At 40.6% G+C, this 18924-nt stretch overlaps 1 protein-coding gene and 1 long non-coding RNA gene across 4 annotated transcripts in view; one reads left to right on the top strand and one right to left on the bottom strand.

Moving 5' to 3' along the window:
- Positions 1-18924, bottom strand: part of LOC132426069 (uncharacterized) — a 181007-nt gene that overhangs the window by 124688 nt on the left and 37395 nt on the right. The gene's annotated exons all lie outside the window — the stretch shown is intronic.
- Positions 1-18924, top strand: part of CC2D2A (coiled-coil and C2 domain containing 2A) — a 135748-nt gene that overhangs the window by 85264 nt on the left and 31560 nt on the right. Inside the window, exons 18-24 of the mRNA XM_060012793.1 lie at positions 1462-1618; positions 3788-3935; positions 8998-9136; positions 11284-11487; positions 13111-13203; positions 14176-14267; positions 17658-17825. Coding sequence (XP_059868776.1) covers positions 1462-1618; positions 3788-3935; positions 8998-9136; positions 11284-11487; positions 13111-13203; positions 14176-14267; positions 17658-17825 — 1001 coding nt within the window. The remainder of the gene's footprint in view (positions 1-1461; positions 1619-3787; positions 3936-8997; positions 9137-11283; positions 11488-13110; positions 13204-14175; positions 14268-17657; positions 17826-18924) is intronic.

Here is an 18924-nt window from a genome sequence, read left to right as displayed (position 1 = left end):
CAGATTGGCCATAAGTTAATGGTAATTGAAGCTAGGTAGGTGATGGGTTCATGGTATATTCTTCTTCTAAGATTACATATATTTGAAATTTTCCCTAAAAGATCTTTTTAATAAGGAAAAAAAATATCACCTATCTACTGATAAAGATGAATTTGGAGAGCGTGGCTAAAATGTGCCACTCATGGGCTTCCTGCTGAGCCCCTGAATTAGGCAGAGGTAAGCCCTGAACAATCACAGGTTTCTTGGCACATCCAGACTGTTAGAATACCTCACAGTGGTACTGAGTCTGGGGTTTTGAGTTCAGTTCCTATGCAGTCTCTGCTTTGTCTTTGCCCCAGTAGCCCCTCAAAGCTCAATCAGCCATCTTGCAAATGTGAGCTGGTAGATACCAGGGAGATGAAGCCAGGATAGCAGCCCAGTACAAATCCATCCTCATCCTTATCCTTGGACAAGAATTCATTTCACATGCCGTGATACAAGGAGGGTAGGCAGAGAGGCTCCGTAGTGTCATTTTTGTGCATGCAGGTTGTAAATGGAAAGTATTAATCAGAGGGAACTCTATTGCATAAGAAGAAAAACAGGAGTACTTAATTTGTAGAAATAAAAGAGTAAAATCTGCATTTTAGAGAAATGTGTACCAGCCAGAGAAGCCTCATGGGAAGAAAGAATAAAACATAGAAAGGAAGCCAGCAGAGCTGTGGAATATTTTATCTTTTACCACAAAAGAAATGACCCAAGAATACAGGGGAAGCAGAGGGTCCTACTGAGACTGTATTGTGTATTCATAATCTGTGGTTGCCCTGGCAATGGGTCCTTCATCTCATGGTGATGGCATTACAGTAAGAAACACCACAGTAATTAGTATCAGAGCTACAGGTGGTCAAGTTAGCTCCATTTTGGGAGAAGGCCTGAGAAGAAGCTGGATAGGATTTCAGCAACTAACAAATAAAATGAGGTCTTGAAGGAAAGAACTTTGAGAGATTTACCAAATAACAGATTTGAACCTGATACCCTAGAGTACTTCTAGGTATGGTGCGTTTCCTATTGACTTTGAGGTTGGTGCAGATAATGAACCATCTAGTGGCATGTCCATATTGTCCCACCTTTCAACCTGATGGCGTTTCTCTCTGAAATAATCTGAACCAGGAGAAAGAGGAAGCCCATTCTCCAAACTACTGTGTATTAGTTTGACATAGAAACAACTGCAGTCGCCTGATAATTTGATTAACCTCTCTACCCCAGGAGATTAGGCCAGGCAAGAGGACAGGGTGCCAACAACGTGACCATAAATAGGGTATAACCTGGTCTCCATGGAGACCATAGCAACACAACTCAACTTTCCACTCTGAGATGGGTGCTCTTGACTAGAACAGTGACCAGCACAGGAAAATGTACTCATTATCTGGGAGTGAGCACCCTTTACTGCTGTTTTTATTTGGCTGTTCCCTTCCTCAATTTCAGGTATATGAAACAGTTGGACACAGTGGTACCACCTTGCTAGCAGAAGTGTTTCTGCCTATTCCTGAAACGACTGTTGTCTCTGGAAGAGCTCCCACTGAAGAAGTGGAGTTTAGCAGTAACCAGCATGTGACACTGGACCACGAGGGAGTTGGCAGTGGTATGGAAAGCCTCAATGGCTAACGGATTCATGGTCAAATTTGAACATATCTTTTTTTTCACGTATCAGACAAGCAGACAATTATAAAATTGCTATCAGAAAAATTAAAGCAATAATCATATACAATTTTTGGCAAAGTCATTTTTATATACTATGGGTGGCCAGAAAATTCATATAACTATGCAAGTGTAAAGTAGTTTTACCATGTGAATTAAGGGCCTTCAGATTGCCTTTGACACCTTAATTCAACTTCTAGGAATCTTTCCTAAGAAAACAATTTGAAATGAAGACAAAACTTTGTGCATAAAAAAAAAATGTACCTCACAGTGTTATTTGTAAGGTTGAAAAGTTTGAAATAAATAATAGGGAGATTATTAAATAATATTCTCTTATCTCCTTCTACAATTCTGATTAAATATATGATGGACCGTCTCACTCCGTCCACCATGTTTTTTAACCTCTCTTTAATATACTTGACATCTCTTTTTTTCACTTTTATATTCTGTGCAATTTCTTTAAGTCGGTCTTCCAAATCATGAATTCACTTTTTGGCTATGTCCAGTCATTGAAACTCATCACTGCGTTTCTTGTTTCAATGATTATATTCTTCACCTCTAGAAATTCTATTTAGTTTTTTACAATCAGTTCTGACAACGTTTTGTCCTTTTCTGACACTCTCGATCATTTCTTTTATTCATTAATTCATTCATTTATTCTTTAAAACACAATAAAATATTTTTCAATATTCTGTATCTGATCATTCCAACACCTATCTGCTTATTGGTCTGATTCTGATTCTGTTTCCTCATGTGCCTGGTGATTTTTTATTATGAGAGCATATCTGGAACTTTATCTTCAAGAATTCTTTGAGTCTCTAAACTGATCACCAGTCTAAAAGTCTGGAGGCTTAAGCTTTTAGTTCCAGCTCTGCTACTGACAAGCTGTGTGATCCTAGTAATCATGTAACCTCTTTGAATATCATCTTCCTCATTCATAAAATGGATCTAATAATAACACCCTTAATGTCATATAGGGTTATTCTGAAAATCAAGATGGAGTGTTCAGTATGAAGGAAAGATCTTTGAAAAACACAAAGATGCTGTTATAGGGTTAACAGTGGTATTGTTTTTGTGTTAAAAATATTAACTGGAACTCCCCAAAGCATGAAGTTGCTATATTTCATGCTTGAAAATCTTTACTTCCTTTACTTGATTAAATGTCCTGCCCCGAGACTTTTTTTTATCACTAATGTCCAATCAGTGAGGGCCAAATCAGTGAGGCTTTACCGTCGCTACAACAGCTGAGCAATAGCATCTGTGGAGCGGTCAGCGTTTCCCAGGCATGTCTGAGTCTTTGCAAGTTTTACCTCACTTAACATGCTGTTCCTCACTCCAGGCACACTGTGACCTTAGGGCCTTTGCCTTTGTTCCTTCTGCCAAGAAGGCTCTTTCGCAAGATACCTACATGCCTCACTTAGCTTTCTTCAGGCCTTTATGACTTCTCATGGGCCCTCCCTGGCCACCCCTTCTGAAAGTTCAACCCCTGCCTCTCCAAACACACATTTTCTATACACCTTCCCTAATTTGTTTCTCTTTTGCATTTATCACTCTCTAACATACTGCCCATGTCTCTTACTTATCTTCTTATATCCTGTCTCTCCTACTTGAATGTAAACTCCATGAGAACAGGGATTCCTATCAGTTTTGTTTCTTTACTGCTATCTTTGTGACCAGAATAGTGCCAGCATGAAGTAGGAGCTCAAAGAAGTATCTACTGAATGAATGAATAAATGAATGTCTTCACAGTAATCCATAAGAGGGGGTACTATTATGTTCCCTATTTTTATACACAATGAAACCAAGGTTCAGAGAAGTTAAGTAATTTGTCCACACAGCTGTCAAGTGGCAGAACCAGAATATACATGCAGTTGGTCCCACTCCAAAGTGGATCGTTTATTATAATGCCTACACTCTGCTGTCAAGAGATAGAGCCAAGTGGCCAATGGTGAGCGTCATTCCCTGAAGTTCAGTGATGTTGATTTGAATTATGTGTTCCATCCCCACCACTCCCACCCACTCTGTTCCATTTGTCTACTTTCTGCTTTCTTACTAGTACTGGGCTCACTCCCTCTTTCTAAACAACATCCTATTTAATCTGCTGTTTCCCCAGGAGTACCCTTCTCATTTGAAGCTGATGGTAGTAATCAACTGATTCTAATGACCTCGGGGAAAGTGTCCAACAGTGTGGCATGGGCCATTGGAGAAAATGGGATTCCTTTAATTCCTCCATTGTCACAGCAGAATATTGGATTTAGAAGGTAATGTATGGCTAGAATAAGCCGATGAGCAATGTCAGCATTGGCATGAACAATACCCAGTGGGAAAAATCTTGCAATATCACATTCTTTCCTTTTATTGTTATGTGCCAGTATTTTCAGTTTTTTTTTATTAGTAAAGCACTTTACCTTATTTAATCTTCACCAATTAACTGTGAAGTATTCTTTTCCCAATTTCACAAATGGGGAAAGTGCATAGCACATAGCTGTATATATCAATGTTTGGCCCTCAGTAAAGTTCATTGTAAATGATGATTGGTGTAGAACCTTCTGATTATATGAAAGTCCCTATTCTCAGCCCCCTTCCTTGATTGCTAGCCCTAGGTTTCTACTCAGAACAGCAGAAAGGGACTCTGGGCCTCACTAGTTCACTCCAGATGGACGGACCCTCTCTCCTTGTGGTTGATGCCTGTCCAGGCAGCCTGGACTGTGTCTTGCTTCTGTCCTTCCCCAATAGATGTGTCTTGAGTGGATCATCTTACCACTGATGTCTCAACTGCCTCCATAAAATAAAAGGACTTATCTTGATCACCAAGAAGACACTTCCCAAGTCAAAGACTGTCATTTTCAATGTGTGGAAAAACAGACTGGGGCTGGTTTTGTTCCCTTTACACCCTCTCCATCCAGTGCAAATGCTTGTACCCATGCGATAAAAACAACAAGGCCTTTCTCAGCCAGGACCCTGGCAGCATTTCCAGTGGAGGCTCGTTTAAGTCTTTGAATATAAGCCTTTTGCATTTGTCTCATTGAGTTTTATGCTGGAGAAATTTTCTGGGGGTGAAAGCTCCAGCTGCTCAGGAGAGGAGGTAAAACACTGTGAGTGATGAGAGATGCAGCCCTGTTGATAAAGCCCCAACTCATAGAGGGAACCTACCTCAACATAATAAAGGCCATATACAACAAACGCAGAGCAAACATCATTCTTTTTTTTTTTTTTTTTTGTGGTACACGGGCCTCTCACTGTTGTGGCCTCTCCCGTTGCGGAGCACAGGCTCCAGACGTGCAGGCTCAGTGGCCATGGCTCATGGGCCCAGCCACTCTGCGACATGTGGGATCCTCCCAGACCGGGGCACGAACCCGTGTCCCCTGAATCAGCAGGTGGACTCTCAACCACTGCGCCACCAGGGAAGCCCCAAACATCATTCTTAATGGTGGAAAACCTGAAAGCATTTCCTCTAAGATCAGGAACAAGACAAGGATGTCCACGCTCACCACTATTATTCAACATAGTTTTGGAAGTCCTAGCCATGGCAATCAGAGAAGAAAAAGAAATAAAAGGAATACAAATTGGAAAAGAAGAAGTAAAACTGTCACTGTTTGAAGATGACATGATACTATACATAGAGAATCCTAAAGATACCACCAGAAAACTACTAGAGCTAATCAAGGAATCTGGTTAAGTTGCAGGATACAAAATTAATGCACAGAAATCTCTTGCATTCCTATACACTAATGATGAAAGATCTGAAAGAGAAATTAAGGAAACACTTCCATTTACCACTGCAACAAAAAGAGTAAAATACCTAGGAATAAACCTACCTAGGGAGACAAAAGACCTGTATGCAGAAAACTATAAGACATTGATGAAAGAAATTAAAGATCATACCAACAGATGGAGAGATATACCATGTTCTTGGATTGGAAGAATCAACATTGTGAAAATGACTATACTACCCAAAGCAATCTACAGATTCAATGCAATCCCTATCAAATTACCAATGGCATTTTTTACGGAACTAGAACAAAAAAATTTTAAAATTGTATGGAGACACAAAAGACCCTGAATAGCCAAAGCAGTCTTGAGGGAAAAAAACGGAGCTAGAGGAATCAGACTCCCTGACTTCAGACTATACTACAAAGCTATAGTAATCAAGACAATATGATACTAGCACAAAAACAGAAATACAGATCAATGGAACAGGATAGAAAGCCCAGAGATAAACCCACACACCTATGGTCAACTAATCTGACAAAGGTGGCAAGGATATACAATGGAGAAAAGACAGTCTCTTCAATAAGTGGTGCTGGGAAAACTGGACAGCTACATGTAAAAGAATGAAATTAGAACATTCCCTAACACCATACACAAAAATAAACTCAAAATGGATTAGAGACCTAAATATAACACTGGTCCCTATAAAACTCTTAGAGGAAAACATAGGAAGAACACTCTTTGACATAAATTACAGCAAGATCTTTTTTGATCCACCTCCTAGAGAAATGGAAATAAAAACAAAAATAAACAAATGGGACCTAAAGAAACTTAAACCTTTTGCACAGCAAAGGAAACCATAAACAAGACAAAAAGACAACGCTCAAAATGGGAGAAAATATTTGCAAACAAACCAACAGACAGGGCTTCCCTGGTGGTGCAGTGGTTGAGAGTCTGCCTGCCAGTGTGGGGGACATGGGTTCATGCCCCAGTCCGGGAAGATCCCAAATGCCGAGGAGCGGCTGGGCCCGTGAGCCATGGCTGCTGAACCTGAGCGTCCGGAGCCTGTGCTCCGCAATGGGAGAAGCCACAACAATGAGAGGCCCACGTACCACAAAAAAAAAAAAAAAAAAAAAACAGACAAAGGATTAATCTCCAAAATATATAAACAGCTCATACAGCTCAATATTAAAGAAACAAACAACTCAATCCAAAAATGGGCAGAAGACCTAAATAGACATTTCTCCAAAGAAGACATACAGATGGCCAAGAAGCACATGAAAAGCTGCTCAACATCACTAATTATTAGAGAAATGCAAGTCAAAACTACAATGAGGTATCACCTCACACCAGTTAGAATGGGCATCATCGGAAAATCTATAGGCAACAAATGCTGGAGAGGGTGTGGAGAAAAGGGAACCCTCTTGCACTGTTGGTGGGAATGTACATTGATACAGCCGCTATGGAGAACAGTTTGGAGGTTCCTTAAAAAACTAAAAATAGAATTACTATATGACCCAGCAATCCCACTACTGGGCATATACCCCCAGAGAAAACCATAATTCAAAAAGACACATGCACCCCAATGTTCACTGCAGCACTATTTACAATAGCCAGGACATGGAAGCAACCTAAATGCCCATCAACAGACAAATGAATAAAGAAGATGTGGTACATAGATACAATGGAATATTACTCAGCCATAAAAAGGAACAAAATTGGGTCATTTGTAGAGACGCGGATGGATCTAGAGACTGTCATACAGAGTGAAGTAAGTCAGAAAGAGAAAAACAAATATCGTACATTATCACATATATGTGGAACCTAGAAAAATGGTACAGATGACCGGGCAGGGCAGAAATAGAGACACAGATGTAGAGAACAAATGTATGGACACCAAGGGGGGAAAGCTGCAGGGGATGGGGATGGTGGTGTGATGAATTGGGAGATTGGGATTGACATGTTTACACTGATGTGTATAAAATGGATGACTAATAAGGATCTGCTGTATAAAAAAATAAATAAAATTAAACTCAAAAAAAATAAAATAAAATAAAGCCCCAACTCAACCAAGGTGACCACACTGGCCCCCTTGGAACTCAGTCATGTCCAAAGTTGGTGCTTAAGTTGGTTGCATAAGTGTTTATTTTTTCTCTTTTATTTTAGGTACAAGTGGTCCCCAGTTATCTGGGAGATGAGGCCTTCTGGGCATCCTGCACAAGATGCAGAGGCACCTGTCACTGGTCTGGATCAGGGACTCAGGACACTTTAACGCACTGGGCAGAGTTGTAGGAATGCAGGGTCACAGTTGCATTCCTTCTATTTATACTTCTTTTCTCCCCCAGTTTTACTGAGATATAACTGACATATAGCACTGTATAAGTTTAAGATGTACAACATAATGATTCGGTATTGTACATACTGCAAAATGACTATCACAATAAGTTTAGGTAACACATCCATCACCACACATAGTTATAATTTTTTCCTTGTGATGAGAAATTTTAAGATCTGCTATCTTAGCAATTTCCAAGTATACAATAGAGTATTATTAACTATAGTTACCATGCTGTACATTAGATTTCCAGAACTTATTCATCTTATAACTGGAAGTTTGTACTCTGGAGTCCCTTCATCCATTTCTCCGTCCCCCTCACCTCTGCCTCCACCAATCTATTCTCTGTTTTTATGAGTTTGTGTTTTTTAGATTCCACATAGAAGTGAGATCATCTCACTTAGTACAATGCCCTTAGTACAATGTCCAGTTGTTTCAAATGACAGGATTTCCTTCTTTTACGGCTGAATAATATTCTACATACGATATATATATTATACATATGTATCATATTTTATTTATCCATTCATCCATTGATGGACACTTAGGTTGTTTCCATGTCTTAGTTATTGTAAATAATGCTGCAGTAAACATGGGAGTGCAGATATCTCTTCGGGATACTGATTTTGTTTACTTTGGATATATCCCCAGTTGTGGGATTGCTGGATTATATGGTTGTTCTACTTTTCATTTCTTGAGGAGCCTCCGTACTCTTTTTCATAGTGGCTGCACCAATTTCCATTCCCACCAATAGTGCACAAGGGACTACCTTTTTCTTCATATCCTTGCCAACACTTGTTTTCACTTGTCTTTTTGATTATAGCCATTCTGACAGGTGTGACGTGATATTTCATTATAGTTTTGATTTGCATTTCCCTGATGATTAGCGATGTTGAGCATCTTTTCATGTGTCTGTTGGCCACTTGCACATCTTCTTTGGAAAAATGTCAGTTCAGATCCTTTGCCCATTTTAATTAGATTATTTGTTTTCTTGCTACTGAGTTGTATGAGTTCCTTATATTTTTTGGATATTAACCCCTTATTAGATGTGTGCTTTGAAAATACTTTCTCCCACCATTCAGACTTCTTTATTATGCTTATAACATATTTAATAGTAACCATCAAGTAAAGAAAAATGTCAAAAGTCCTTCCTTATGATCAGATTTTCTCTCATAGGGAATAGCCTCCTTAAGCAGTGCTGTCCCTGGGATTTTGTGGTCTTAACGCAAACTGCTCTGTGATAAAGTCAGTCTCATGGAATCAACTTTCATTTTCAGCGCTTTGAAGAGAGCAGATGCCATCTCATCTATCGGCACATCAGGACTGACAGACATGAAAAAGTTGGCCAAGTGGGCAGCAGAGTCCAAGCTTGACCCCAATGACCCCAGCAATGCCCCTTTGATGCAGCTCATCTCGGTAATGTGGCAGGAGATCTGGACACGTACCACTTCTCCACTTGGTGTGATAATAACAGAAATGGCTGGGTCTTGACACACATTTTCTTCCCCATATGTTCTCCTGCGCAATAGTGTTTAAGAGCATGAAGCCTGGGTTGAATGACAGGTTTAAATTTTAGCTCTGTACCTACTGGCTGTGTGATGAAGGCAAGCACTCATGCCCCTAAGCCCTGTGATGCCCTCACAGTGTTGTCAGGAGGAAATGAGCTGCTGCGATCAACATCAAGCTGGGCACACAGTCAGTGTACAGTCAACATCAGCTGCTGCTGTTGTTGTTACTCTTACCTCTAACCTCTGTAAAACCCCTAAAGAAAGGTTTCAATTTGCCCCTTCTGTGGAGAGACACTGAACCCAGACACTCAGGGTTCCTTGCTCCACACCCCACAGATGGTAAGGACACAGCTCCAAGTTGATGTGATTTCAGGCCCTGTGCTCTTTCCATCATACTTTGAAGGGCTGATGGGGCATTTTCAGAAATGGTGGTTTTGTTTGCTTTCTTGTTGGATGATTAATTAGATTACCTTTTAGGTTTCATTGAAGTGTTTTTGATATAAATTGCTTGTATCTATCATAACATTCAAAATTCTTTCTTCAATGAATTTGTAAATAAAATGGAACATTAGTCAGTAAATGATTTCTCTTGGTAACAAATACAATTGCTTTTACTCCCAAGTTCATAATTCCCACAAAACCTAATAAACAAGTAGATGATCCAGAAAGTGGCCATAGCAACACATTCCATGATCACATTTCTTAGTTCGAGTCCATCAGTAGGGTAACTATAACCAGGATGAAAACTTTCACTTCTCTCCTAGTGATTCTAAGATAAGTCCCAAAGCAAGCTTTGGTTTATTCTGACTTTTATCTTCATAAAATCTCCTTCCGACATGATACTTAGTGCATGTTGATACTTAGAGAACTATTAAAAAGAATAAATTATCTTATTTAACCAAAACATTTCTTGCATAATTGGTGAATGAGTGAAGTCCCAATATATGTCTTCATTGTTTCATTTTTGTTTTATTAATTAAAATGAAAATATCCACCTTAAAAAAAAGAATAGGCCATATTACCTGAAGTGTAGCCTATTTCATACAAAGCTTTCAAATTATTGATATGTTTCAATGACTAGCTTTAAATTGACAATAATATAGTGCATATGTCTCCTTCATTTTTTTTTTTCTTTTTAACTATTTGCTTCCCATAGAAGGACAAAACACAGAGTTTGCCCTCCTGACTGGCCTCTTTTTTATGAACCAGGATTTTCACAGCAGTATCACCTTTCCCATCGCAAAGCTCCATCAGATCTCTGCTCCCTGAAGAGAAGCAGAGATCTGCCCAGGAGGAGTTTGCAGCTGGCAAAGCACCCAGCAGAGGAACAAGCAGACACCTGGGCAGAGTGCAGCCCACACCTGCTAGTCTCTCAGTGGTGCTGAAGCCGCACTTTCTGTACCAGGGTACAGGGGCATCGGAGGCTGGTGCTTGGGTCCATCTCTGGTTCACTTTTCTCAGTGACCAAGGCCATGAGGTGCTGTGCAGGGAGAGGAGAGCATGGCTGTGGAGCCAAGTGAAGCTGATCAGCCGACTCTAGGGCCTTTGTCTACATTTGTGCATAAATAAAGTCCAAAAGTTATATTTTTAAAATATTTTAAAATATATTTAAAATGTTAAAGTGTAAAATACTTTAAAAATACATTTAAAATACATACACTTTATATACATTATGTATATGAATAATCTTATTTGCAGTAGGCACTTGGTAATACACTGATATAAATCTCATATTTTTCAGTCTGTATATTTTCATGACAACTGTTAGAGGAGCGTGCGTACCAAAAATGAACCTTTTAACTTTTATTTCTCTGGAAAAATGATTCATGATACTTTTTATAGCTACTAAATGAATATTAGTAGCTATAAAAGGCAGAGTAGCATCTGCCTCATTACCATTATATTTTAGTGTATTTTCTCTTTAAATGAAATGATGGATGTTTCAAGTCTCTCTGCCTAAAACTGTTAAAACGTCATTCCCAAAAGCTCAGTGCCAAGTTTCTTTGGATGAAATCTGCCTGTTATCTAGAGTTTTGTATTTCTTGGTTTTTATAGGTTGCTACCAGTGGTGAATCCTACATCCCTGATTTCTTTCGACTGGAACAGCTACAACAGGAATTTAACTTTGTTTCAGATGAGGAGTTAAACAGATCCAAACGATTCAGGCTTCTTGGTCTTAGAAGCCAAGGGGTGCCAGAATTCCGAAATTATAAACAAATTCCAATGTATGACCGAGAAATTATGGAAAAGGTATTCCAGGTGAGAAATTGGCTTATTTTATTATTAATAAAATATCTGCTGTGCCATTTGGTATACTATTATGTATGTATTTTGTTGTTGTTGCTATGTTCTCAGTAGCAATATTAGTTCCTCTTTTGTAGTACTTTACATAACCTTCCCATTATTTTTGTTGAATCCAATGTTTAAATAATATCTTTGTCTCAGTATAATGACATCTAAACTAGGAAAAATTAGAGGTGTAGGGTTGAAGAGTCTCTTAAGTGTTAATGTGGCAAAGGATTGTGCCTTAGTCAGGAATTCAATGCCATTTTAATCCAGTAAGTATTTACTAAGCACAAAGCACGGTGGTAAGCACTGCAGGGAAAATAGGTGGGTAGGATTTGAGCAGCCTTGGCGCGAGGGGCCAGGAAGGAAGTGGGGAACAGTTCTGGGCACCCTAGACAGGCAGCAGGATGCACAAAGGCTTGGCAGAGGAGGGAACATGGCGGGAATGGGAGCAGGGAGCCTTTGAGGAGTTATAGGTAATAGGCTTGTGTATATGGGGCAAGCCAGTGAAAGTCATACGAGTCTGTGTTTGATGAGGTAAAGGGAGAGCCATTAGAAGTTAATACCAGGACTGTATGATTTTTCTTGCAGAAATTATTCTGGGAGAATATTTTTGGTTATTTGGTTCTTTATATTAGTTTGGACTTGTGATTATGTGATAAAAACCCAATTTGAACTAGCTTATGAATGAAGGGGAGTTTATTAGATAACGAGATCACAAAATAGAGTTAAACATCTAAAACATGTGAATGACAGGAGTTCATCTGCGTCTCAAAGACACCCAACTATTGCCAGGCCCCGTCACCATCCTGTCTGGGCTTTCCTTGGTATGGTGACTTCATTTTCCCCCACTGTAGACAGATTTCTCTATTTGATCACTTTTTTGGTCACCAATATCATCCAAGTTCACATCTAGTAGCCTCAGCCAGGAGGGAGAGGTGTGTCCTCTTGTCCCGAGTTTAAAAATCTTGGGGACAACTTTTGAGCCACCCAGCCTGGGTTAGGGGCCACCCTGGGCATTCAGCTGTGACCCGGGAAGGAGTGAAGGGGAACATGGCATCTCCCTGGGGACCCCATGGAATTTTATTGATAGAAAAAAGAGAAAAGTGCAGTAGCCTAAGAAGACAAAGCCAAAGGCAGCCATTCCTCTCCTTCAAGTAGGTGCAAGTCAGCTGCAGCCAGATGCTATTTACTATTTCTATAATTGCTTTACTTGAAATATAAAAGGCAACATTTAAGCAGGGGCTTTGGCCCTGCTTAATTGTTTGGGTGAGCTTAGCATCTTGTTTGGGTGAGCTTAGCATCTTGAACTACAGCGACTCTACTACCTCTATTACTTTCTGCATGAACATTGTAACTTGTAATTACAGATTTCTCTTCTACTTATAAGGCAGTTCAATCAAGTAACTCCAAATCCTGGATACTGCATCAAAGATCAATTCTGAACCAAAAGTTCAGAAGGAACCAGAAGGAACATTTAGAGCCATAATTTGTGACTTAAACTACACGTGATAAATAATTCTCTGATCTCAAAAAGGGCATGAGAGAATACTGGTATTTTAAAATCATAAAAGTATGGCTTCCTTTTAATTTTAGGACTATGAGAAACGGTTACGAGACAGAAATGTAATTGAAACCAAAGACCACATAGATACCCACAGGGCCATAGTAGCCAAGTACCTCCAGCAGGTAAGGAAAAACATTTTAAACAGTCCTCATAGGGGAAAAATAGCCAACATCCTACGGTTGGAGGAGGGAGGTCTCTATTCCTAACCCCTGTAGGCTTATTTTCTCATAATTACAGATTAAATTTGATTAACAGCTATCTTCAACTCTGGAACATGGTTACTTGGTTCTCCTCTGTATTAGTTTGGACTCATGATTATAAGTGATAAAAATCCAATTTGAACTAGCTCAGGAACCAAGGGGAGTGTATTCGATGCAGAAACGCTGAAAACACTAGGATGTGTCTCAGTTTATTATCAGTGATTATCTTAAGAGGGGGTATGATTACAAGGGACTTAACTTTCTAAGTCATGATTTTTTTTTAATATTTGAATTTTTGCATCTTATTACCTTTGTAATAAAAAAAGAAGTTTTATAAATGACATACTAACTGCCCTTCTGCACTAGAAAGTCAAAATATCCTTTTGTCCTTCCTTCCTTTAATTTAACTTATAAGAAACGCCCAGTGGCTAGAGTACATTTTTCTCATCTGGTTGATCTACCCTGTAGCTCATGTATGGAAAAAAAAAAAAAAGAATATTTATGACATTTAAGAGGTCCTCTATTTAAAGAATAATTACATAGCAAGTCAGTTTGAATAGGGGAAGAACTTCAGAATCAGTTCTGAAGTGTGTGTGCTTCGAGACGCGTCCTACTTTTTGTAGTTGTTCATTCATTCATTCAGCCAAATTTTATGATCTTATCTGCCAGGAATTTTCCCAGGTCCTGAGAATACAGCAGAGAACAAAATAGAATCCCTCTGCCTTAGGGAGCTTATGCTAGTGAGGAAAGCTGGATGATTTACAATACGAAGAGGTCAGAGCTGCAGAGAAAAGTAAAGGTGGTCTGGAAACCTGCACTGAGGTGACATTAGAGCAGTGAAGTGTGCGTTCATAGAACAGAAACATTTTAAATAAAACATATTTCTTTCCTCAGGTTAGAGAATCAGTGATAAATCGTTTTCTAATTGCAAAACACCATTTTCTTCTTTCGGATTTGGTAGTAGAAGAAGAAGTTCCCAATATCAGGTAAAAAAAAAAAAAAAGAGACCTTTTTTATTATTTCTTTTAAAATTATTTGTATTGTATTATATTAAAAATTTCATGTAAATATAATATTTTTATCAGTGTATGGTGTGCATTTGGGCCCCTAATAATACTGGAAACTGGTAAAGCCTGATTAATGCCTAATGTTACACTAGTTGGAGTTTTTCTGTTAGAACAAGTCACACAAGATCCTCTCCATCACATCCAGTGGACCCCATCTCACCTCCCAGCACCTCCAGGTGAACTTCACCAGTCTTGGCTATCTTCTCATTCCAGTCACATGAAGTTTTGACAGCATCCCCTCCAGCACATCATCCTCCCGCTTTCCTCGCCTCCCTATGCCGGGGTCTCCTTTATTCTCCCATCACAGGGCAGTGGGGGTGGCTGAGAACTTGCCCACTGGGATTCTGGGTGGCATGGAGAGGTCTGTTCCAGCACCACAGCTCGGAGACACAGAGCTGCCATGTGTTTGGTGAGGGGCAAAGGCAGCAGGGAACAATGGATATTTACATAGAAGTTGGGAATTGACTGTGTTTATTTGCTTGATTGTCTCCCTATCATTTAGAATAATCCTCAGATGGTCTCAACTCAGGTGGATGCATGAAAGATGAAAGAGAACTTTCTATACTGGTGGGCTTGCACAGTCTGTTAACTTCATGACCCTCCCTGTGATTAAATCTCTTGGTCTCCTGAAAAGGTCATTTCCTATGCATGTACTTCCTCTCCACCATCAAGTTGGCAAGGAGACAAAAAACTGTGCAATCCATGGCAGCCCCTTCTTTTGGCTTTGCCTCCATCCTCGTACAGAAGGGAGGCTGTGCCCACATAAATTCATGCAAACCCTCTCTCTTTATTCCAGACCCAGAGTCCGGTCATTGAATGTTTGTTTGTTTGTTTTTCAGTCATGAAAATTACACTTTAGCATAGATGATGATTTTTCATGCTGTTTTTCCATTTCTTTTCTTTCTTTTTCTTTTTTCTGCTTTACTTTCTGCATTAAGTTCTGAAGGCTCGGGGTATGTTCTTCCTTCTTTTAATTCTGGTTTGTTCTTGGCTTTAAATTAAAATGTTTCTGTATATAATGGTCCCAGCCACCAAGATGCTCTCAATCTGACTGTTAGGGAGGCAGCAAAGTCTCATGATAGGAGGCACCTCTCTGAGAGGGAGCAAGTATTGAGAAAAGAAGGGATGTACCATGTCATGACCCCCCGCAAAGGTTTCTCTCTGAGGTCCCCAAGTTTGGGTTAGGTAGCTGTCCTGGCAGAGGGATTAAGAAGATGGGCTGTAATTTGTAACAACGTGGATGGACCTTGAGGGCATTATGTTAAATGAGATGAGTCAGACAGAGAAAGACAAATACTATATGATTCTCACTTATACGTGGAATCTAAAAAAGCCAAACTAATAAAAACCGAGACTAGAATGTTAGTCAGTAGGGGTTGGGGGTGGGGGAAACTGGGGAGATGTTTAAGGGTACAAACCTGTAACCAGTAGATACATCAGTCCTGGAGATCTAATGCACAGCATGGTGATTATAGTCAGCAATACTGATTATAAACTTCAGAGTTACTAAGAGACTAGATCTTAATAATTCTCACCACAAAAGAAGAAATAATAATTATGTGAAGCGATAGATAGAAGTGTTGGTTAATGCTACAGTGGTAACATATTGCTTATATAAATGTATCAAACCGAGACATTGTACACTTTAAACGTATACAGTGTTATATGTCATTATATCTCAATTAAAATAAAAAATAAATTAAAACGTATAATAAATCAAAAAAAGAGATTTGCAAAAATGTAAAACAGTGTCACTCTCCTCGCACTCTTTGTTTTGGAAAGGATAGTTATTTTTCATAATTTTATATCATGTTAACATGTAATGGGCTTATTCTTGTCTTAAATGAGTTAATGAATAAATATATGTAAATGTTAAAAGAAGAAGAAGCTGGGCTGTGTGGTCAGGGTGATCTGATTTTGAACCCCAGCTCCCTCTCCTCCTATTTGGCAAATTCTATCACCTCTTGGAGCCTCCAGTTTCTTCATATGAAAAATGGGATAAATATACTTGTAAGGATTAGAAATATTATACTAGCACTCTGCTTGAACCAGAGAAGTGCTGGTAAATGGTGGTTCCTCTGCGCCTTGTGGGACAGAAGACCCTGGGAAGCAACTGGGAACAACAGCCCCCGGAAGCCCCTTGGAGCCATCGTCTCCCCGGCTGGCACGTGTCTCTTGGAAAGAGGGCTCCAGTCCAGCAGGCCGCCTGGCCAGCTCTGATACCCACAGGGAAGTAGAGCAGCGTGAGCGCTGCCAGCCCGAGGCCAGCTCTGCACCGCTGGCTTTGTTCTGTGGCTCTCGGGCATAGTCATTAACGTCAGCTTCCTGATACGCAGTCACAGTTGTGTTTCTGTTTAGTCTCTGGGGCAGAATTAAGTTATTTTCTCCATGGCCCTTTCTCCCCCGTGATTCACTGCGTTGCTTTCATCTTCTAGGAAGTGTTAATGGAGGTCATCTCAGTGAGAGGAAGAGAGATGTGAGAGAAGGATCCCCCTGCTCCCCCTCCCTTCCTCCTGTCTCCACCCCCTCCTTTCTCCACCATAATCACTGGCATCATAATCATTGTCATCGTCCCAACAGTCACTATGTTAGGGCCTCTAATGCTAGACCAGTGCCAGGGTGCCCTGTATACACCTCCTCACAAAGTCCTCTCAACAACCCCATTTTACAGATGATGAAACAGAGACTTCAAGAGGTGAAATAATTTGCCCAGGGTGAGCAGGATTCACACCTAGTTTTGCCTAACTGCAGAGAGTGAGGTATCCCTGGAAGGGCCTGAGAAGGCTGTAACCATCAGCTGCCCTGTGAGTGCAGCAGGCTAATGAGGGCTCCAGGGGCCCAGGAGAGGGAGCCCCGCTTCGGGCTGATGCGGCTGGGCCTCTGGGGAAGGGGAAATACTGGCCCTGCAAAGTGGTGAAACTGCAACCGAGTGGGTGGATGAGGAGGGAGGTGGAAGGAGGCATTCAGCATGCAGGATTGGCATGAGTGAAAGCAGACAGTAGGAGAGCACAGGCCACGTTTGAGGGGCTGGTGGATAAGCAAGGCAGACAGCAAGCAGGAAGTGCAGGGAGGGACCAGAACATGAATTTCATCCTCTGATTGGTAGCAGTTAAAATGAATGTTAATAATCTACAGAGTGGGCTCTCCCCAATCTTGGGAGAACTTCTTGACAATTTCCACCCTCCTTAAAAAGACAAGGAGTTTTTCAGGGGCTTGTGAGGGACCTTGGGGCAGCATTTGGGAAGTTGTCTCAAGACTTTCCAGATCTTTCTTTTCCCTGGCATCCTAATCTTGTTCTGTAATCATTAGCATTTTGGGCCTGAGCCTTTTCAAGCTGGCAGAACAAAAACGACCACTGAGGCCAAGGAGAAAAGGTCGGAAGAAGGTGACAGCCCAAAACCTGTCTGATGGAGACATAAAGCTGCTGGTGAACGTTATCCGGGCTTATGACATTCCAGTGAGGAAGCCAACGACAAGGTGAGAGCCCTCTGAACAGCCCTGGGATGGAATGTGCAGGATCCAACCTCTGTAGAGCACGTTCACTCTCGTTTTTAACATAGTTGTTCCTCTGTGGGGGCCGAGGGCAGGGATGGCGGGGAGGAAGAGGGTTCTTGATGAAGTCAGGGCCCTATTGGTTGCAAGTAACAGAACCAAATCAGTCAGTTTAGGGTAAAGAGGGGATTTATTGGGAATATCTCTTAGAACTCAAGAACAAGAGGTACAGCCAAACTACGTGGTAGAAGTAAAGATTAAAATGGACTTCTTCAGAGGCCCCATTGTTTCTCTTGCTTGCTTCCCTCTGTGGGTTTGCTTTATTCTTCTCCATGTGATGGAAGTGGTCCATCCTGTCAGGGTACCACCCACCAGGTGTCAGCTTCCCAGGAGTGAATCTGAAGATCCTAACTTGGGTCAGGTGTTGATCCATGTCTAGTCACCTACAGTCAGAGAGGCAGGTCACAAGGACCTGTCCTGAAGATGGAGGACAGTTCTCAGAGAAGTGGGTGAGAGCTGGGCAGATACCCAAAAGGTATATATTCTAGATTCTGAAACATGTGTTTGAGCACAAAACTATGACTTCTCTTTTATCTGCTCAGAGAAGTGAATTATGTCTACTGTATTTCATTACATTGGGGCAATGGGGAGCCCCTCACCATAGGTAAGGTGAGGCAAAGTTTCTTATCCCCTTAGAGAACAGAGATGGAAGGACCAAGAATTACTTCTCTTTGCTGGTGCCCTTGTCAATGTCATGAGGGAAACTATAATTTAGTGTACATTCACCGTGTTCTAGGCACTATGCTAGGCACTTTCATTTATATTATTTCACTTCTCACTACTATTACTGTCTCCATTTTACAAAAGGGAAAATGGAAATGAAGGGAGTGTAAGTGGCTTGCCCAAGGTCATCCAGCTCTCTGATCACAGAAGCACACCCTGCTAGCCTCTGGCATCTTTTGTCCCTAGGGTCTTCCCTTTAAATTATCCACCCCCTATTATTTTGCCCTACTTTATTTTTCTGCTGACTAACTCTTCCACCCATTACAGAACATCTGATCATCACCAGCTATTCTCGGTGTTT

Source organism: Delphinus delphis, chromosome 5 (genome assembly GCF_949987515.2).
Source record: "Delphinus delphis chromosome 5, mDelDel1.2, whole genome shotgun sequence".
Lineage (NCBI taxonomy): Eukaryota > Metazoa > Chordata > Mammalia > Artiodactyla > Delphinidae > Delphinus > Delphinus delphis.
This window is presented reverse-complemented; position numbering and strand designations above follow the sequence as displayed.